The sequence below is a fragment of the Charadrius vociferus genome, unplaced genomic scaffold (genome assembly GCF_000708025.1).
Source record: "Charadrius vociferus isolate BGI_N301 unplaced genomic scaffold, ASM70802v2 scaffold15, whole genome shotgun sequence".
Classification (NCBI taxonomy): Eukaryota; Metazoa; Chordata; class Aves; order Charadriiformes; family Charadriidae; genus Charadrius; species Charadrius vociferus.
This window is the reverse complement of record NW_009650064.1, coordinates 2,805,555-2,827,907: the sequence shown is the minus strand read 5'-3', so window position 1 is coordinate 2,827,907 and position 22,353 is coordinate 2,805,555. Positions and strand designations below refer to the sequence as shown.

The 22,353-nt window shown below is 40.3% G+C and overlaps 2 protein-coding genes across 2 annotated transcripts in view; one reads left to right on the top strand and one right to left on the bottom strand.

Moving 5' to 3' along the window:
- The window catches only part of CTHRC1 (collagen triple helix repeat containing 1), a 4,640-nt gene extending 294 nt beyond the window's left edge, over positions 1–4,346 (top strand). Inside the window, exons 2-4 of the mRNA XM_009891811.1 lie at positions 436–660; positions 1,598–1,814; positions 3,902–4,346. Coding sequence (XP_009890113.1) covers positions 436–660; positions 1,598–1,814; positions 3,902–4,044 — 585 coding nt within the window. The 3' untranslated portion in view covers positions 4,045–4,346. The remainder of the gene's footprint in view (positions 1–435; positions 661–1,597; positions 1,815–3,901) is intronic.
- Positions 4,347–7,333: 2,987 nt separating this feature from the next.
- SLC25A32 (solute carrier family 25 (mitochondrial folate carrier), member 32) overlaps positions 7,334–22,353 on the bottom strand; it is a 16,112-nt gene continuing 1,092 nt past the window's right edge. Inside the window, exons 2-8 of the mRNA XM_009891909.1 lie at positions 21,163–21,392; positions 19,271–19,424; positions 18,118–18,203; positions 16,862–17,022; positions 10,242–10,355; positions 9,527–9,672; positions 7,334–7,801 (exon numbers count right to left, since the gene is read on the bottom strand). Coding sequence (XP_009890211.1) covers positions 7,666–7,801; positions 9,527–9,672; positions 10,242–10,355; positions 16,862–17,022; positions 18,118–18,203; positions 19,271–19,424; positions 21,163–21,392 — 1,027 coding nt within the window. The 3' untranslated portion in view covers positions 7,334–7,665. The remainder of the gene's footprint in view (positions 7,802–9,526; positions 9,673–10,241; positions 10,356–16,861; positions 17,023–18,117; positions 18,204–19,270; positions 19,425–21,162; positions 21,393–22,353) is intronic.

The following is a 22,353-nucleotide window of genomic DNA, read 5'->3' as shown; positions in this document are numbered from 1 at the left end:
GGAGGTGTCCCTGCCCATGGCAGGGGGGTTGGAACTTGATGATCTTCAAGGTCCTTTCCAGCCTAAACCATTCTATGATTCTATATAACTCTTTTTTTTTGTTTCTGTATTGGACTGTTTTGGATCTCCTGATGTTTTTCTATTGAGTTTTAATCCTTGGATTAGGACAGTTTTTAATTCTAAGATTCATGCATCTTTTCATAAAATAACTGGCATCTTAATTTACAGCAAGTTCTGTTGGCACAGCTTATCTTTGACATTTTATTTTTCCTGCTTTTTCCTCTACTCGAACCATTTTCTCGGTGATCCAGAAATAGCCCATTAGCTTGTGTGGCAGCAGGGGGGGTGTGTTTTGTTGTTGTTGTTTGTTTGTGTTTAACTTGGTTAACCTCCGAGTTAATGGGCAGAAGCAGCAAGATCTGTTCTGTGTTTCAGTACAATGGCGGCGTGTGCTTGCAAGGCCCCAGTGGCGTTCCCGGACGGGATGGAAACCCCGGAGCCAACGGGATCCCTGGGACACCTGGAATTCCAGGACGGGACGGGCTGAAGGGGGAGAAGGGCGAGTGCATGCGCGAGAGCATTGAGGAGTCCTGGACGCCCAACTTCAAGCAGTGTTCATGGAGTGCACTTAATTACGGCATCGACCTTGGGAAGATAGCAGTAAGTTAGCTGTGCCTGGGATGCTGCACTTCACCAACCACAGCGGGCTCAGATCTGCCTCGATGAGCTGGGTAGCACCAGTCAGACAGATTTCCTTTTGGAGCCTTTTTCTACATGGAAGGGTGAACTTCTCAAAGGTTTCGCGACTTGAGATGCATCTCAGCTGTGTGTCACAACCGTGTGCTCATTTCACTTCTGTAGTAGTGTTTGAAAAGAACGATGTGGCTGGTGTAAGAGCACATTTAGAGGACCACATCTGTAACTGTAAGGCTGGAAGTCACACTACCGATAAGCTCCTCCAGCTTGCCTGAAGTAGGATGAGGTGCTTCCCCTTTCACTAGTAAGGAACAGGAGAGATTGTACATCTGTTAATTGTACGTGTCTTTCTAACTCCTGCTTCAAAACGGTTGTTCACTGAAACTCAGTTGCAGGATGCTGCTGCAGAAGGGTGGGTGGTGTTCCGCAGCAGAGTTAACAAGTGGTACCCAGACTAACCCACACGGTCTGTCCTCCACTGCAGCCCTGGCTGTAAAATTTTCAAACACAATGGTGCAAGCCTAGAGAGGAAGAAATCCTAGCTCAGTCCCAACTATGAGGCAATGCCCAGATTGGTTGGAGTAATTTAACTGCTATTGCTGTGGCTAGAGTGAGAATGAGAGAACGAGAATCAACTTTTTTTCTTTTTCTCACTGCCTTGTACTTGAAGAACTGTCCCTAGCTTTTTTTTTCGCCCCACAATATCCAGCATTTTAAAGGCAGAATAACAACCTCTTAAAAGCCTGAAAGTGTTTCTTATTCAGTTGTGGAGCTTTTATCAGAGTTTAAGCCTTTTTTGTTTTGTTTTGTTTTGAACCCAGACAAATCTTGTGAGCACTGTTAAATCCAAAATAGGTTGAAAGCCAGAGATTGCTACCAAAGCATTTTTGTCTCCTCTTAGGAATGTACATTTACAAAGATGCGCTCGAACAGTGCTCTCCGCGTTCTCTTCAGTGGATCACTTCGGCTAAAATGCAAAAATGCCTGTTGTCAGCGCTGGTACTTCACTTTTAATGGAGCAGAATGTGCTGGGCCACTTCCGATTGAAGCCATAATATATTTAGATCAAGGAAGCCCGGAGCTGAATTCTACCATTAATATACACCGAACTTCTTCAGGTACGTATGCCAAGACGGCATGAACAGAGATGGAGTAGAAGCCAGTAGCAAATTGAGTTACCAAGTGCAGAGAGTCCCGTCTGCCACGGAAAGTTGAAGGGCTGAACAAAGAGGCAGAAGAGCGGCCAGCTAACGCTTGTCACTCTGCTGCAGTAGTAACAGTGTTAGAATTATCTATTAAGTGATGCTTTATTACTGTGGTATTTCACGGTACTTAGACATCCTGTGATTTAGAAATGGGAAAGATTTCTCTCCAGACAGCTCTACTGAGCTCTGCTACAACATGAATAGAGACACTCTGTGCTGGATTGGCATACGGAGAACCTGCCCTGCTGCCAATCAGATGGTCTCATCCTGGCTTAAAATACTGGTATTTTGTGTTATCTGTGCATAAAGTGAGTCTTGTTCTTCCTGGAATTCCTACTATAATTTTCAGGTGGGGCACAAAGGTACCCCCAAAGTGAAATATCTAGGAACAATTATGCTGTTGCTAAGCAAAAAGCAAATTAGTGAAGTCACTCAACATCAAAGGAGCTGATATTAGGAAAAGGGGACTAACGGCAAGTCTGTGCTCTGTCTCCTTTCTGATGGTTGATACTTACACTCAGAGAAGTATTTCTAAAACCAAAGAGGATGCATTAATTTAACAGGCTTCTGGACACGAATACTCTCCACATTACATCAGTGGTTTAAGCTGTATTTTGTTCTCAGCTGTGAACAGAGATGTGATGCCAACAGCTCAGCTCTTTGCAAAAGGCCATTTTTCTCCCTGTCCTATTTCATGACTGCATGAAATCCACTGTCTAGAGCTATGATAGGTTTTCTTTCATCAAAGGGTAGGTCCCACCTGTCTTCATTAACCCACCTCTAACTAGCAGTGCAAGTTGGGAAACAAAAAGGGCAATTTAAGTGGAACTTTCTACAGAAGCAGTGAATTAGGAGTGGAAAAGATTACAGGGTGGCAATCGCCTTTGCAGGGCTTAACGGTGGAGGCCAAGGTGTCCCCTTCCTCCCTCCCCATCACTGCTAAAAAGATGGCTGGATGGGATTGAAGCCATATCCCAGCTACCAGTTTGTAAATTCAGACATTTAAAGAAGCAGGTGTCCTTCCCATTTAGTCATCCTGTGGATTATGATTTGCTTCAGGGACTGCAACAGGCGTCAGGAAGCAACATGGGTAAAGGCAGTGCGCAAGTCTGTAACCTGTGCTGCCACATCTCTTAAGTAATAGCTTTTATTTCATAGAATTATAGAATGGTTTAGGTTGGAAGGGACCTTGAAGATCATCTAGTTTGAACACCCCTGCCACGGGCGAGGACACCTTCCACTAGACCAGGTTGCTCAAAGCCCCATCCAGCCTGGCCTTGAACACCTCCAGGGATGGGGCCTCAACAACTTCTCTGGGCAACCTGTGCCAATGCCTCACCACCCTCAAAGTGAAACATTTCTTCCTAATGTTTAATCTAAATCTACCCTCTTCCAGTTAAAGCCATTCCCCCTCGTCCTATCACTATATGTCCTAGTAAAGAGTCCTTCCCCAGCTCTCCTGTAGGCCCCCTTTAGGTACTGGAAGGCAGCAATAAGGTCTCCCCGGAGCCTTCTCTTCTCCAGGCTGAACAGCACCAACTCTCTCAGCTTCTCCTCATAGGAGAGGTGCTCCAGCCCTCGGATCATCCTCATGGCCCTCCTCTGGACTCGCTCCAACAGGTCCGTGTCTTTCCTATGTTGGGGGCTCCAGAGCTGGATGCAGTACTCCAGGTGGGGTCTCACGAGAGTGGAGTAGAGGGGCAGGATCACCTCCCTTGACCTGCTGGCCACAGTTCTTTTGATGCAGCCCAGGATGCGGTTGGCCTTCTGGGCTGCGATTGCACATTGCTGACTCATGCTGAGCTTCTGGTCAATCAGCACCCCCAGGTCCTTCTCCTCAGGGCTGCTCTCCAGCCATTTTCTAAAAATGCTATTCAGGTTTCACTAAATAGCGTGAGCTTGCAATGAACTGTTGTTCTTAAGTAGTTGTGTCCACCTTCAGTTGTGAAATACAAAGCGACTGTGTTTGCCGAGGTAACCTGATTTTTGTCTTTAACCAGTGGAAGGTCTGTGCGAAGGGATCAATGCCGGCTTGGTGGACATTGCCATCTGGGTTGGGACTTGCTCAGATTACCCAAGGGGAGATGCTTCTACTGGATGGAATTCAGTCTCCCGAATCATCATTGAAGAACTGCCAAAATAACTTTCCCTCCCTTTTTATAATCTCTCCCTATTTTTTTTTAATTTTGTACAATTTTCTTCAGAATGTATGTCTATAGAGTTGGATGCAAGTATTTGACTGAAAGGCACCAAACTCTTGCATCTGTAGTGTTTGTCTGGCCTTTTTTTGCACATTGCAGAGGCTTTTTATAATAATCGTTTTAGAATATAAATATCAAACCCAAGTTCATTAACTTTTTTAATTCCTTGTTTAATGTATGAAAATATACCACCACCATTTTAAGAATTAACTGTAACTTTTTGTATCAAATAAATAAGACCTTTTACAAAAAAACAGTACCAGCTATTTTATTGATCATCAAACCGTTTAAGGTATTTTACATGGTGTTATGTTACACAATTAATTTTTTTAGAAGACTTCATAGAAAGTTACAAGAAAGTAAACTCAGATCTTGGCTTTAGCCTTCAGAAAACATCTGTAACATCTACTCCTGTGAACCTGACTACACAACAGGATGCTCTGCTGTCTTAAGTCTCCCAACAAACTCCTGGTGACTTAACTGTGACCTACATCATGTGGTGAGCATTAAAGACCTCATTCCAAATAACTATGTAAAAATAGACTATCTTAGCTCTCCTTTCCTCTTTTGCTTCTGGATAGACTGGATTTCAGGATAAACATCTATTATTGATCTCCACTACTAGCATGCAGATACTAAGTAATTTCACAGTTACAAAACTTAATTTCATTGCTCCAATAAAATAATTCTCCTGGATTTAGCCTTTCACATATATACAATCACTTTGGTGTTAATTAAAAGCTAGATATATTAAATAGCTTGGAAGATATACAAATAAGGCAGGTTCAAATGCCTTGGCTTTCAAAAAGTGTACTGGTAAAGTGAAAGAACGATGTCATGGCTATTTGACTGCAGCCACCAGACTGGACAAGCGATGACACTGATCATGCCAGCACAGCATCAGCTTCAGTGTTTTAAGTATCTTCCAAATAACTATTTTCTTCCACACACAGCAAGTGATATCCTCAAATATTTTTTTTTAAAAAAATTGTAGATTCTAAAGGGAAACAATAGTCATGTTTATATGACAAAATCAATTTTACATTAACAAAATAAAAAACCTAAGAAAAAGCATGTACAACATGCAGAAATCTATACTCTTCCCAGAAATTAAAAGGAAAAAACATTAAATCTGAGATAAGGAATTTATTTCAGCTATTTAGGATTAGATCTCAGCTTTTTTTTCTGAACAGGTTATAAGCTTTTCCCCAGGCATCTCAAATTGGTAGCTCTTGTTGTCCGCAGCTTTTGTCAAGAGTGCTAAAGGAACACACCTGCAGGCAGGAGAGCGTACAGGCTTGCCCGACTTCAAGCTTAAGTGCGATACCGCTGCAAGCCAGCAAATTATACAGCTGGTATTTTGTCTCCAAAGAACTGTACTGTTTTCATTGGCTTGGACGATGGGTTTTAAGGTATCTGAGCACAACCAAGTTACTATGAGCTCAGCTATGGTGTGAATTTACAGAATGTCAGTTAACATACAGTGACTGATTGTGTACATGCCTGTATGTAGCCTGTCTTTGCATTTATCCGGGAGCACGACTAAGCTGTTCTGTGCCTAGAGCACACTAATCCAGGGTAGGAAGTGCACAACTTTTATTCTTTTCTTATGATTTATTCATATGTCTTCACAATATTTTTTTGGACCCTGGGTGGCAGAGTTAACTCAGTGTTTCATTAAATTCATTCTGCATACTAGAAAACATGCAAAAACAAGTAAACACCCTCCAAAGGCAGCAGTTAGTAGCCATTAGGGATCTACAGAGTAATTTGCACAGTAAACTTCCAGTAAATTCAATCTTCAGCTAACACACATGGAAACTTTCATAATAAAAACCAAACCAGTCAGAATTGCCACATGCCCCTTTTCAGAGGAGATTATCAGCTGTATCAGTAAAGAGGATGGGATCGTGGAGGGGAAAGTGTAAATTACCAATAAAGTTAAGCACACACAAAACGTGGTATGCAGCAATAGTTTCAACAGAAACAAGCAAGTGGATTGCTGAATTATGATTTAAAATATTGAGCAGTTCTTGTAGCCTTCCAGATTTTAACTTAAAATTGAAACCAATTCCCTAATCTGTTAATTTTTAATAAAAGAAGCCTTATTTCTGCTTCAGGTTAGTCTTCTGTTAAACAGGAAACTTCTCTAAGTGATTATTCAGGTGTTTTGCTGGATAGTATTCTCCACTCCTTATGAAACCGATTATTTTCCCCTACCTATTGAATAACGTTTGCTACCTTATTTCCTCCTTAGTTAAGTGATACTTTCTGGATACTTCTTAATACCTTCTTACTAACAGCAGAAGGCAGATGTTCTGGCGAGTAATGCATTTTCGCAAAGAACTAAAAAAGTAAAACAAACCAGATCTCCAGAAAGTACATACCCTTGACAGCAATTATTGGCATGCAAATAAACACAATTATCTTACAAATTTAGAGATGTACTGTAATTTAGTTTATCACTGTCAGCAATCAATATATTCTTACAGTCCTTAGAACAAATCAGAAGACATTAATCAAATGTTTTTTGTTGTTTTTTGGTTTTTTTTTTTAAATAAAGTCCTGTGCACAGTATTTTTTAGACTACTTACAGAATTATTTTTTTTTCAGAGAATATTATTGAAAATAAGCATGGTCATATTTGTTGTTACAGTAGTTTGAAAACTGCATCACCACTAGAAAAAACTCTCATTTTAAAAATATAAGTCTACTTTCACATATTCATTTACTTAGTAATATTTGGTGAGATGTATGGAGACGGCATCTTGCTCAGAGAGAGAGAGGGCAGACAGGGAAGAGAGAGAAAATGAATTAAGTAAGCGGCCAGCGATGCACAGAACATATACTTTGGTCTGGTGCTAAAAGCAAGCCAAAAACCACAGTGCAAGTCTGTCCTGGTATGAGACAAGAACTGGGTTTCATCAGATTGGCAATTATTCAAACCCAAGAACGGACAGCTGTTTTACAAAACATTTGAGTTTCCAAACTGCACCCCACTGAGGCAGCATTTTTGTGTTGGAAGAGCAATGGAATTTGGAGCACTCCATATCCTAAAATCTGACAAATAACACAGAGGTGGATTCAGAAGACACTGCTGTAAACAACTACATACATACTTTCTTCATGAGACTCGGATAAAGATTTAAGAAAGTTTTGACAGAGCCCAGAGTTGCTTTTATATAACGTTTTCCACTTCTGTAGGAGTAGAATCTGACCAACTGTTATCTTGAGACTTGTCAAAACAGATTAGTCCGTTGTTATTCTAGGCAGGCCAGGATGAACTGAATTGCTGCACAGCTGCCTTCACCCAGTCACAGTGCTATTATTTCACAGTTGCAGAGACATCCGTTTCAAGCAGCCACAGCTGATTCAGAGAGGAAGGCAGCACTGCAGGAACATTCAGCAGAAGAGATGTTGGCAGGGTTTTACTATCTCCAGGTTCTTTCCTCAAAATACTAGATCAATTCACAGTGTCATAAAAACCTCCTGAACTAAATCTCTCCCAGATCATAAATATAAAAAATAAAGGATAGATTCCTTATGAACACAAGTTCGTACGTTTAATTCTTTTCTTTTCTAAAACCAAGTAAAAAACCAGACACGTTTTCATAAACGACAAAGGTAATACAGCAGGCAGGAGTCACTCTGATCACATTGGGGATAATTCCTTTGTAAAATCCATGAATTCCTTCTTTCCTTTAAAGACACAGAAAAACATTTCATTTTAATTAATGTCTTTTAATAGAAATCAGAGATAAAACAAAGCCTGGCATTTTTCTTCTTATGCTGTCACTGAGAGAGGTACTTTAGGTTAGGAATAACAATTTCAGAATAACTTCTTACTATAGTGTTTCAAGAGCCACAACATATGAGACCTTAACCCATCATTTCCTCTTCTGAATGTCCAATAGTATTCTGTAGATCAGTTATTTAGCCTAGGATTTGGTGGTTTTTTTGTGGGTTTGGGTTTTTTTTATTGTCTTAAGTAGGAGGCAATTTGCTATCTTTCTTCATGCCACAAAAGAACTGTTAAAATAACTTAAAATTTCTGCAGCCCGTTCCAAAAAGCATTTACATATTTAATTTCACAGAAGCCAGCAGGGCTGAAAGGCTCGGTGGTTTTGCGTCATTTAAGAGCAAGTGAGCTGAGGGTCAACATAACTAAGGAAAGTCAGCATTTATTTTCACAGAATTAAAGCACCTCCCCCCCGAATTTTGCTTCCACTGGCCAATAAACAACAATCTAACTGCCAATTTGAATCAGAGTATTCATGTTAGGGCTGTTAAAAAGTTTCAAAGACTTTTAATGTAAGCTCTCTATTTTTGAGCTTCTTAGAGGCCTAGGATACCTGGAACGATTAGTACAGTTAACACAGATCCTGGAAAGTGCTTAGGTGGGCTTTACAGTACCCTCCCTAGGGCTCTTTTGTTGCATTTGTTTCATAATGAGTACAGCAGCCTCAGAGTCCAGAATGCCTGTACACATTCACACGGCATTTGTTTCATAATGAGTACAGCAGCGGTCCCAGAATGCCTGTACACATTGACACTTTATCAAAACTAATAAACCTTCCTATAGACTGTAGTGCTGAAGGGCACAGGGCTGAGACATCAGAGCTATTTTTGCTTTGAATTGTCTTCAGTCAAAACACTTGTACTGCCCCTGAGCCAGGGGCGGTCCTGGAACAGCACAGCCTCATTCACTCATCCAGGTGGCACCTCTTAGTACCCTGGGAGTCAGCTGACTCCACTCACATCTCTCCAGCAATATGCTGCAATCCAGAAACATTGTCCAAAGCAAGATTAATATTGTTTGCATACTGCAAAGGTGGCCAACCTTAGTAACTACACAGTTCTGTGTGAAAACTCTCATGCGCCTGTGGAGCTGAGGGAAGAGGGTTTGTGAGAAGACATGCATAGGTGTGAGCTCTAAAGGTCCTACGGGAAGCTGGGACTAAACCACAAACGCTGTCAGGCCGCTGCGTAACCCACAGACATCAGTATCAACAGTTCTGGCTAGCTCACTTTCTCTTGCCAGGAATTTGGATTAGCCACAACTCCCAGCAGCACAACGCTCCTGTCACGTGTGATAATCTAAAGCAGTTCAAGTAAGACTTCACTGTTTAAGAGCCCCAAAACTCAACTCAATGTTGTATTTTACCCTGTAAGTGAAATTTGCTGGGGAAGAGAGAAGGGAGACAGAATAAAACGCAGAAGCAAGCAGGCTAGCATTGACCCTCTCCTATCTCCTCCTTTGTCCTTATATTTTCTATTAGTGGCATCTTGCACAAAAATGACTCTGCGCAGCTAACATTTTGTTTGCTCTGAGCTGCCCTGGCTCTGCAAGTCGGCATGGAAGCCACTAAGCATAGTTCTGATTCCGTAAGACTCACTTTCCAAGACGTAATTCTGCATGCCTACCTCCATGTCCTGCAGATCACATCAAACACACCAGAATATGTATTATGCTGATCTTGAAGACGAGCTCGCACAACTTGATAGGGATACGTTGCTGACACAGCGAATATTTTGGATACAGCTGCCATCATTATGTATTCCACAGTGTTCTAAAAGCAACAAAAATTACCAGGCTTGCCTTAAGTATGGTTTAAACTAGCCAATTCCCCAAAATCTTATTTGAATTTTCAATGTTAAACTAAACAATACTCTAGATTTTTCCCCCTTATAACACACACCTTTTAAAAAATGGCAACATTTACTATATACAGTGCTACAAGTAATTCATTGTAAAATGTGTTGTGCTCTCTCATGCCTATTAAGTGAAACACTTCTTCCAAAAGTAACTACCTTTGCCCAACTTGAACCTGATCAGTTTTCCACATAAGTGTTTAAGACCACCAACTATGACTCCACAAAGTAATACAAAAAAACCCATTCCTCCCTCTAAAATTCTCAAAACACTTGCCAAAATAAGAAGTTGGTTTTGCTACAGGAAAACAGCACTAACTAGTTGCTTGTTCCTAAAAAGTGAAGAAGTATTATTTCCTTCTATATATTCTACGTTCAAATGAATGTATCAACACTTTGTACATTTGGTTGTTCTACAACCTAGGCAAATGGAATAAATTTCCACTTATTCACATGGACAACACATTTTTGTTCTCAAGAATTGTACCAATTTTGTATCCGATACTCTGTTTCTATACTTGTTGTATCTCAGTTTCAAATCCTCATATGCCATGAACTGAAGTGCTCCATGTGAAGTTCCAAACAGACCAGGCACAAATCCCTAAAAAAAAGAATAAAACAAGGTTGAAGAACAATGCACAAAACCGATACAACTTGGGAGAGCTCAGCTTACACACATACGTATGTTCTCCATTAATTTACAAATTGTGACTGCATAATTGTCACTGTGCAGTATGACTCAAAGCCAATTCTGTGCTGGTATTCTTAATTGCAGGCATCACACAAAAGTGTAATAAATGTTACTTTTCTTCAAATGACATACAGGCTAAAGACACCTAATGTGTGAGCATGATAAAACAAGTGGCCGAGGGACTCCACAAGTCAAGCTGCAGTCTTGCAAATGTGCTGTTCAGGGACTGCCCCTTTCCAGGGACTGCCACTACGCTGTTTAGTTCCCACCTCAGACTGGTAAGAGCAATGACAGAAGCTGGCATCACTTCAGTGAGGAGGGCCATCAGGAGTAGAGGTACAAAAAAATTCTTGTAATCAAGTCCTGGAGATAGGTATGTACATGTGCGCATGCATGTGTGTGTATATAAACATGTATATATGACATATATACATTTCTCTATATAAAATGTGTGTGTATATATAGAATCACAGAACCTTCTAGGTTTTAAAAGATCTTTAAGATCATCAAGTGCAACCATTAACCTAACTCTGCCAAGTCCACCACCAAACCATGTGCCTAAATGTCATATATACACAGCTTTCAAATCCCTCCAGGGGTGGTGACTCAACCACTTCCCTGGGCAAGCCTGTTCCAATGCTCAATAATACTTTCAGTGAAGAAATTTTTCCCAATATCCAATCTAAACCTTCCCTGGCACATGAGGCTGTTTCCTCTCGTCCTATCGCCTGTTACTTGGGAGAAAAGACCGACCCCCACCTCACTACAACCTCCTTTCAGGTAGTTGTAGACAGTGGTAAGGTCTCCCCTGAGCCTCCTTTTCTCCAGGCTAAACAACCCCGGTTCCCTCAGCCACTGCTCAGGACTTGTTTTCTAGACCCTTCAACAGCTTCGTTACCCTTCTCTGGACATGCTCCAGCACATCAGTGTCCTTCACACACACATACACTTGCACAGTGGAAAGCTGAAGGGCACAGATGGAAAGCTAACTCATACAAGGGCTTATGGATGATTTACATTAAAGAAGTAAATCTAAGATTTGGATCAGTTTGAGCGCATTCCTCACCTCACGTCCCAAAGCAGCCCAGCAGAGGTGACCAAAGGTGTAACAAAGCAGCCTGGGAAATGCTCGCCATTTGTAAGAGGCAGTAACGGACAGTAAGAGTATAATATGAAAATATACAGAAACCTTTTCTTTCAAAAAAGTTGAAATGAAGGGGGAAAACAGGTATTTTCTGAAGCGTCTCTACAAGCAAGTGAAGGCAGCAGTTCCTTCAGGAGCAGGATTAGCTCAGTTGAAAATGAGCTGACAGCTGTATGGTTTCGAGAAGCACTAATTCTCTTTTTGAAGAGTTGGTCATCTACACTGGAAAAATACAAATAAATGTGGAATTAATCATCTTGGCCAGAAATTACTTCAGGGAGCCAAAAGCTTGCTGGAAACTGCTGCAAAGGGACAATTATAATGGAGTAAGTGATCAAATTGTGGGTAAAAGGACTCAAAAGAACCAAGATTTCCCCCAAAATACTGGTATAGACCAGTTTTATCTTATTTCTCATGATCCATTCAGGTAAGACAGAGGAATTAAAAGATATGTCCAGACACAAAACTCTGTATTAGACTAAACTGGAAGCCCAGAATGTTGAATGAAGACTTATCAATATACTACTAAGAGCCTGGAGAAGAAGAAAAAGAGAAGGGATCCTGGTAGGAATCCACTGGAATAGCACAATAGGAGAAAATGATAAATTACTTCATATACTTATAACTTGCAGAAAAAAAAGAAAAAAAAAAACTAAAACAACAGCAGGCACAAAAATTGCAGAGAGCTTCAGAGATTAGCTCTCTGCGTGCTATAGATTTCTTAAGTTTATGAGTTTACAGCCATTCAGGAAGTGATTTTTAGGATCTCTCTGATAAATGAGGACGAATTTCTTCTCACAGTAGAAAATAATGGCCATAAACTAATCATCAGTGACCATGAACTGACAAAATGCATTAAGGGCTTGCTGAAGTCCCAGAAAATACATTTCCCCAAACAAGAACATGTGGAATTAAACCAAACATCTATATGTCATCAACCGTGAGCATAATCATAGAATTTTGTGCAGTTTAAAGCCAAAGTGCCACAACAGAGGGTAAAGGACAACTTTGATTTTCAGAAATCCTGGATCAGAAAAGAAAAATAACCAGTAATATAAAAACAGAAGAGAAGGAACAGAAACAAGAAACCCCAAATTATGAAAAAGCTCAAAGAAAAAATTATCTGGGTCAGCAGAGCAAGGAACAGTACAAAATTTATGCATAGTGATAGGCAGGGAAAATCTTCACAAACATTTGCCCATGATTAGACAATAAAACCATTAAAAGACAGAGGAAGTAATTGCTCTCTACTTGGAAAGACTTAGAATGATGTATCTATATCATAGGAGAATGAGGTAGTATTTTCCCCACCAACAAAAGAAGAATGTTAAACAACATTTAAGAGTGCTAAACTCTTAAATTTAAGCCAGCAGCTTTGGATAACTTGCACCCAAGAGTCCTAAAGCATCTACTGATGATATTTCTAAATGAGTACCAGCACGCCCTAAGTCTTGTGCTGATGGGGAAAGCTTCCAAAGACTGAAGGACTTCTAATGTTGAGCCAATATTAAAAAATCCAAGAAGGGAGTGAGACAACTGTCAGCCAACGTGCCTCAGTAAAATAAGAGCTGACCCAGGGTTCTATTGATCATACAAAACAATATGTTCTTATGGAAAAATGTTTCAAAGCAAAACTGCTTTCTTGACAGTAATGAAATATCTTGGCTGAGGAAGTTTTTGAAAGATATTCCTATTCTATTTTCTTATTCTTACTCTTTTACACAAAAATCTTTCTTGCTACAAAATTTAATAGAATTTGAAATTTATTTTTCATCTATAATATGACCATGAAGATCAATTTTAAAATATTTTCACTTTATGTACTTCTTGTTACTTTTTACTTTAATATTCAAAATGTATCTTTAGAAGATTTTTGCCATGAGGGCTTGACAGGATCAGTGGTTGCTCAAAGAAGTCCTGTTTGAATTCACTTTTGGAGGATTAGAACAACAGACAGAATTCAATACATAATTAGAGATTTAAAAGGTAAAGCATGTAATTCTGAACAGTAGACAGTAGGAAAAAAATTCTATTTTAAAGTTGGCTGAAACAGCTGTAAGTGCCAAGATCCAAGATCCAAGTGCTAAGATCCAAGACAAGAGAAAAACATCTCGTTGGTTAGTGTTTCAAAGGTTGCCCATAACAATGAAAAGGAACATAGGCAAATATATGTAGCAGAAAGCCTACGCTGCTTAGTAAAGTAGGGAACAGGGGGCATTTGGTGATGTGGTACTCGCATCGCTGCCTGAAGTGTCTGAGAGCGCTCACACCAGAGCTGCCTCTGCTGTATGTTTTGAAATAACGCAGCAGATTGTCCTTGTAATCTGTTTACTGTTGTCTTCATTTGGGTTCTCAGTGTGCCAAAAACCAGTAGTATGAGAGTGCCCGGCTCTGACAACTTGTGTGGAAAGACACTGGAAGTATGCCATTATCTCCCTATGCATTTTGATTCCTTCGTGGTGAAAAATGCTGCCATCTTTTACGTGAAAGTTACTTACGCTTTTGTCTCTCTGTAGAACCTGGGACTAAAGCTAAAATCAAGATGGCCAAATCTCAGTGGATTTTGCTATATACAAGTACAAAGACATAGAAAGTCATTAGCTTACAAGGTTCACACTTGCAAGTAGGAAAATAGCGTAAGCAAAAGCATAGCAAAATAAAGCTTTAGCCATTAGAAAGCCTTTAGCCATTAGAAGCCTTAGCCATTAATGGACCAGAAAAAATACTTTATCCTCAGAGTATAGAATCTTGCCTACCAAAGGTGAAATGACAATACAGAAGTGTACAATACATCTATTTCACTTGGTAACAAGCACACATTACTGCTAGGATGATGTTGTTGTTAGCATACCACATTATTATTCTCAGTCTTGATGACTCTATATTTTCCTTTCATCTCCTTAAATTTTCTGCACTTCCTTTTTATTTTACTGTTCTCTCTTAAGCATTGCTTTATTTCTAATTGCTGTTTCTACATCATCGCTGAAGGAATGAAACTGAAAAATACAAATCCAGAAACATGGAGGCCAGGAAGAATGTTACTTGCATTCTTGACTGATGTTTTAGTAGTCAGTGATTCCAGGCTAGACATTTAACAGTTTCCGAGGAGCTCAGAGATATTTTATGTTTTTCTGAAAGTGCCAACTCCTACAATCTTACGATTATTTTACAATGTTTGGTCTCTCCTGCCTTATGCTTGAAAAGAACTCTACAGCACTCTTAACATGGAGATGGTTGCACGACATTCAACTTCATGGCAAAGTTAATTTTTAGAGCTCAGATCTCCAACAGATCTGTAAGCGTGTTCAAATTACATAACCCCAAGCTGTTTTTTTTCCTCAGTCTGGTGTGCAGCAGAGCAGCTCTGTCCCCAGTCACCCAGGGGACAGAGGCCAAAGGACAAATTATGGAGGGTGAGGATGATCATTGACTAGATGATTACTGGGACAATCCGTGAAGGAAAGGCTCCTGCCTTTTCAAAACCAGGCCAAGTTCAAGAAGAACAGGTTATTGAGGAACCCAGCTTCAGATGAAATATAGTTTAATGAATGAACAATACCTAACAGAGCTAATAAAGACAGTTTTTCTCCCTGCTGGAAAGATTGAAGCATCCTGACATTACTAGCCTTGTGCTCCAAAGGACTTAAAGGAATTGCTCAGACCAGTAACAGCCTCTTGTGCAATAGAGAGCAAGATATGGAATTGCTTGGACAGAAATACCATTCTTCAGAAGACTGATCTCAAATTAAACAGAAAGAAACTACTTCCAGATTTTATTTCCAACCTGTGGTGGTATTCTCTGAGATCCCCTTATTTGCTATAAGGAACTCTATCTGAAGTTAAGATTATAAGGAAAGCAAAGACTTTCATGTGCACTACAGCTCCTGCAACTCAGGGTAATTAAAAAAACTTCAGCTGTCAAATTTCAAATAAAGCAAGAATGAGAAAAAATGAAAACTCCCCCAAAAACAGAAAATGGAGGAAGGCTAAAGTATGGACAAGTCCAAGAGCCACCTGAAGAGATGCCTTTTTCCCAAGTATAGACAAGGTTGGGAGAATCTTGACGTCAAATGAAAGTTGCTCAGTGTGCATAGTTATATAGGTCACTCAGGACCTATCTAGGTCACTTTTTTTGCAGATTTAAGCATGTAATTTGCTCTTTCAAAGGAAGCACCTGCTTTATAGTTCCTCACTTGCAGATTAACACTTCAAAATAGTGTCTAGTGCCAAAGGCAACACATGCTGCATGCAGGAATAATATGAAAAGTAACTCAATGGAAGGACTTTTTAAACCCTAACAGATGCAAGAAAATAGAACTCATCTACATGGAACAGAGCAGACATCCAGGCAGGCAAATCAGAAATCCTGACAATTTCAATTTAGGAATAAGTAAGGTGCCTTGTTCCTAGTGTCAGAGTTCGGCATTCATTGGTACGTAGCATACTAGTCTTTCAGCACAGGAAGGATTATATTTTTGATTGTAAATAAAAGAAGTTAATGTTCAGTAATCAGGACAATTCCTAAGAGATAGTGTTCTTGTTCTACAGCATTGCTTGCAGACGAGCCAGACTGAACTAAAATAGGTTTCTTCACACCTTCCAGGCACTGATGAATGCATCTCGATGTCATGGCCTGAAGCAAGGAGGAGGCAAAAAGTCCAAATCCAGTTGCCATCTGTTTCCCTAAATTAAAGGAAATAGAACCCCCCCACATATGCAGACCATATTTAGAAGTCTGCAAATTTTATGGATCTAGAGATGACAGATTACAGACCTCAATAACTAGAGGGCAAATGAGCAGTTGTGAAACCATCCATTGTGGAAGAAAAAATTAGCAACCACTTTAGTCATATGTTATGTTCCACAAGATGTCAGAAAGGCAGAGATAAGGATGAAGTGGAAGGAAGCACTAGCAGCAAGATAGATTACGCTATCGCTGCCCTCCTTATCCAAATTCTAATTATAGGAAGACTCCAAAAAATTAAAAAGCAGCTTGTAGTTTATTCTCATTTCAGCATTATCACCTAATAGAAGATGTCTTAGCCATAAAGCTTACACTCTATTCTTCAGTGATTTCCTACCTTTCAACAGTATAATAGCTTTTCTTCTGATTAAGCCTTTTCACTGCAGTGCTTCAGTGGGAAAGAAGACTCTCAGAACAAAAGTAAGTGAGCTAATAGAAAATACGACTTTTTTGCAGATGAGTATTTACAAGTCTCACCATGGTAGAGTGGTGTCAGCCAATCCTGGAATTTTTCTGAAATTTTATTACCTTATATAAGCCACGTACACCCTCCGTCTTGTATATTTTTAGAAGAGCATCAAACATTCCTCTGTATTGCCGCTTTGATGGATCAACACCAGCATTATATTGTAGCACAAGTCGTGTCTTCGTTACCCATATTGGGTTTGTAATACAGAGAGTCATGGCTCCTGAGAACAGATGGAAGTTAGACCGATTGTTATGCCAACTCCAAAGCTTGTCCTAGTTTGTTCATTCCAGTGTAACACAGGCTTCCACAATGACAAAACTACTTATCCTACAAGAGTACTCATATTACTTAAAAAAAGTAAAGTTTATGCCCACCATTGTTCCCTCTCTCTGCCTTCAAAGCTCACAACTAAGTCCAACTTACTCCTGCAGGGATACTTCTGCAGAGCATATGGTTTTTTGCATATTCCTAGTACATCCCATTTTTTGCCTCACCTTTCCACAGTCAGCAGTGTGATTTCTTAATGTACTCCTGATTATCCAAGTTATCCTTTAGGTATACAACTGTTCAAAATTTAATGGACACCTCAGTCATGAGAAATTTTCTTCATCATATTGACAGATTAATAGAAGCAACCTGTTACAGCTTTACAGGTTATTGAAAATACAGTTGTAAAATAACCCATTACTATTTTTCACATCAAACAATATCCCTCATATTTCAACATTAAATGAATGTTCCAACATTCTAATAAAAAGTCTTCTCAATTTCCTAGCTTAAATAGAACACAGAAGCATGTACAAGAACATATGTTAGAAACAACATATTTAAAGTCTTGCTGACAGAAGTTGTATTTTTATTTCAGCTCTTTAGTTTCTAAGAAAACTTGGACCATAGATAAAGATTTTCAAAGACCAATGACCAATTCACTTACTCAATTACCTTCAATAGGTTTTCTCTTTTCCAGGTCTAAGTGTTAAACATTTAACGAGTTGACAAGCTGACAGCAGCAGATTTATATAGCTATAGTTTGGGACTCGATATAGTACTAACCATGGAAAACGCTTATACACAATGGAAACACGGTCAAAAGGTATATTCACAACTGCTATTTTTGAGCAAAGCTGAAAAGACCACAGTGATCCATCTATTCATCTTAGACATCATTAATTAATTTACAGACAATAAACAATTGCATTTCAACCCTAACAGTTACACTTGCCACCTGTAAGAAAAAGCAGCACTGACACGCAAAGGCAGGGAGCAACATATGGAAAGGCTAGAAGCAAACATTAATCTTTGCATTTAAACTCACCAGCTTCTGCAGCTGACACTAGGTGTTCGGTTGCACTGAGACTTTCCAGCTTTCCCTCCTTCTTGTAAGCTTTGATGGCATTGTAACTGGAAAGTGTAAAATATATTTTGGTAAAGGTGAAAACAAACCTACATCACTTAAAAAAACCCAAAACAACAAAACACCTCACTTAAGAGCATGGAAACCATTAGCTGGCACACACCCTTTGGAAACAGATATCTAAGCAAACGATCTTTGTTTAGTTGATTGATTGATCTCTGAGCAGTTAGCTCTTACAAGAGAACTCTGGTAATACATATTTAAATTGATAAAGTATTACTGTCAGTATCAACAGGACTGCATCTTGAAACAGCTTCTAAAGAAACTTCTAAAAGAAACCAATTAGATAGCCTTTTTATTGAGAGCAACAGTGACAGGTATTTATCTTCTAGCTCAGAAATAGACTGAGCTTTTTTTTCTTGATCGAGGTTCCAGTCTTTATGGATTGAGAAACTGTCAACAGGAGCTGAACCGTCAATAGGAACCTATAGCAAAGCTTGAGGACTGAAGTACAACAGTAACAGAATCTAGAAAACTGACAAGCGAGGTTTTCATAGGCATAGCAACTAAATTTTCCCTAAAGTGTTTCAATTAATAGTGATCAGCAGTACCTCAGGTAGGCTATACAGCTAATAAAGCAGAAAAGCTTGAGTATTAAGAAACAGGCTTTATAAGCAAAGCCCATCAACTCACAAAAACAATGAAAGACCTGTGTGTCACTAAAATTATTAAAAATCAGTTAAACATTTAGCTTTAGTAGAAAACTTTATCATGTTCTCCAATTCTTAACACATCAGTTTAGGTTTTTATTTTTCCTGAGGGTCTAAGCACTTTTACAGGATCCTTCATGAATGATGTCACCATCTCTCAAACTCCTTAGTAGTTTCACAGCATCAAGGGAATGCACTGTACTTGACAAAGTAACAAGTCTCTGACTCAAACTGCTTAAATTCTAAAGCAGCAAACCATAATAAAGGTTAACAGACCTGGACTCACCAAAAGAATCACAAGTTTATAAACCACTTAGCACATTTTTATAACCCTCAAAGAAGATGCAGCGTATATCTGAACATTACATTGCACAGGATATGACACATTTTACAGTCCTACTTACAAGAAAAAGTAAAGTCCCCAGGAAGCTCCTGCTCCCAACATGTTTGGAGTTACCCCTTGATATAAGCCTCGTAGTCCTTCATGCTTCCAGACAGTGGTCATACAGTGGAGAATCCCATTGTATTTTGGCCTCAGCTCCAATCCATCGCTTACTATGAAAGAAAGAAATTATACTGGAAATTCTACATTTCAGGAAGCGTGAAGTTCAGCTGTGTAAAAGCTACCACAGAAGTACACAGCCTCCAAAGTAGGTTGCAAATGAACATGAAACCTAACTCATCAGCTGTATTTTAAAAGTATTCTTTTAGAAGTATGCAAGAGTTGGGGTTTACAGCTTCGTAAGTCTTGTTAAAGAACTTAAGAAAAAAAAGGGGAAAATGAAACAAAAAGAAAAGGAAAGGAACTTTTAAGGTCTCTGCAAGAGGAAGGTTCCCATCTATCTGACAAGGCTAAATAAATGCACTGCTGTGCATTTTTGGTGATCAGCATCTTTGACTTGGGAGTTTTTTATCTCTTCTTTTTAGTGCCACAGAAATTTTGCATCATATTTCAAGTGACATGTCTTTGACAACACATTTCCATAGGGAGTTTAGAAAAGCCCCAAATAACAACTCTTAAATTCAAACTTCCACTTTAAAATTTTCTATAAATGTCCGAATATTTTCAACAGGTCATGTCTTATTGATTCCAAAGACAGTTTTTACCAGACCACTCAAAGGTTATTTCCATTAAAAACTCCTGTGTCCTCCTCCTATTCTAATTGAATGGATTTGCAGAACACAAAATGCATACACTTCTCCCACCCAGTAACCAAACTGGTTCTGTTCAGCGACACATTCATTATGCCTTATCCTTTGAACTTTCTGCACAGCACTGTACATTGTGACTTCAGGACTACAGACAAAATGCTTTTTCTGAGCACATTGTGACAAGGCCTCAATGCCTTGATAATCACTCAAAACTTGAACACTAACTAAATGCTTCTTTTCTCTGTCCTGAATGGGCATTGCTAGACCTTTCCCAAAGACCTTTCTGAATTTTTTACCATCTGTCATTAAATCAGGTTTATAAAGATATTGAACAAGGTAGGAAAAGAGACATGAATGCAAGTCTGTCTGCCAAGGACGCTGATGAGTATTCCCAACATTTGACTTCTGATCTCCACTCTTACTTCCTGATTGAAGACAAAACATAGGAGTCATTATTTTCAACCCAAACAAGCACGTGAAATTATCCCTTTCTTTCGCTCTGTACAGTCTGAGTACAAAGCTCCCTGGAGGTAAGGCAGAGTAAATTTAACACTGGAGTACCAGCAAATAACTTAGGTATCATCCAAAAACACATGAGCACAGCCTCCAACAATGGAAAGAAAGGGCTGTTAACGACACTCCTATGCAGCAGGGAGGAAGAGTCTGCATCCTTAAATGACACCCAAACTCAAAGCATATCAGCATCTTATTCTCTCCTGTGCCAAAAGCTGTATTTTCCAGGTAACAAGAATCACTACATGAGCTAGTCTGTTAAAAGACAGACTTCAGATCTAAACGATTTGGAACAAACTTTTGCAAAAAAGCCATGAGTCTTGGCGAGTCCAACCAAAACCCGACGATGGAAATCAGGAACAAAACCATCATATAGAATCATAGAGTAATTTAGGCTGGCAGTGACCTCCAGAGGTCGTCTAATCCAGCCCCTGCTCAAAAGATCTAATTAGATCAGGTTACTTGGGGACATGTCCAGTCGGTTCCTGGACATTTCCAAGGCTGAAGAGCTTATAGCCTCTCTGGGTAATTGCTTCCAGTATTTAACAACTCTCACCGTAAAAATCTTTTTCCCTAATAAATAACTGGAATTTTCCATGTTCCCACTTGTGCCTGTTCCATCCTGCATTACCACTATTCACCTCCAAGATGAATCTAGCTCCACCTTCTCTGTGTCCTCCAACCACACAGTCATAGACTGCAATAAATCTCCCCTCAGCCTTCTCTTCGTGAGGCCAAACCGGTCCTGCTCTGTCAGCCTCTCCTCCTACGTCGTGTGCTCCAGCCCCTTCACCAGTCTGGTGGCCTCCACTGGAACCATGCCAGTATGTCAATGTCTTCCTTGTACTGGTGAGCCCTGAACTAGACACGATACTTCAGACGTAGTCTTACAAGTGCGAACCAGAGAGAAAGAAGCACTTCTGCCAGCTGCGCTCTCTGCAACACAGCCCAGGATGGGCCCACACTAAGATATGCGGGAGAATGTTTAAACCCAGCTTTGCAGAAAGCCTGCTGGGAAATGTAACGCTTTAAATTTTGTAAAATGTCTCTGTAAGAGTTCACTACTTGTGTTGGATATCTTAAACACCCATGTATCCGTTTAAGGTAACGACCCAAAGATACAGCCAGATGTTTCAACCTCTGTAAAACAGAATACGATAAAAGGGCAACGTGTCTTTCATATTAACAGCCAAATCGGCAGGCAGGAACCGACACGCTTCCCTGCAGAAAAACAAACAAGTTCGAGTTCTCTGCAAAACAATACCACCACTGTTAACAAGCGGGATTCTTGTAAAGCTACTGTTATGCTTTGAGTGTTGAAAATCTTTGGCATAAAGGTGAACTTTGAACATTGGCTTGAGACAACGCGCCCGCTGAGACCAGGCAATCTCGCTGTGTCCTGTGGCACTGGTGGTCACCACGGAGAGAGGACAGCCTGGCCGAGGTTCTGACCTGCCCGAAAACAGCCTGAGGCACACAGCGCGTTTTATAGTCCCTGGAAATGAGAGGAAGATTAATCTTAGGGATCAGAGGGGGGGGAAGAACGGGCGACCGTCCCTTTCGGCCTGAGGCCTGGTTATTCCAAGCCGCGGGGCTTCCCTGCCAGCGCCCGCTGCCCGGCTTGGGGACACAGGGCGGGCTGGCTCGGCCGGATCCCCCTCAGGAGAAGGCCTGGGCACGGGGAGCTCGCTGGGACACCTACACGCGTAGCACGGCCTGCCCTTGCGGCCCGCAGGCTGCGGGGGGCGCCGGCCTCGGGGGCACACACACCCCCGGCCCCGCGGGGGCAGCCCCAGCGCCCCCTCCAACTTCAGCCCCGAGG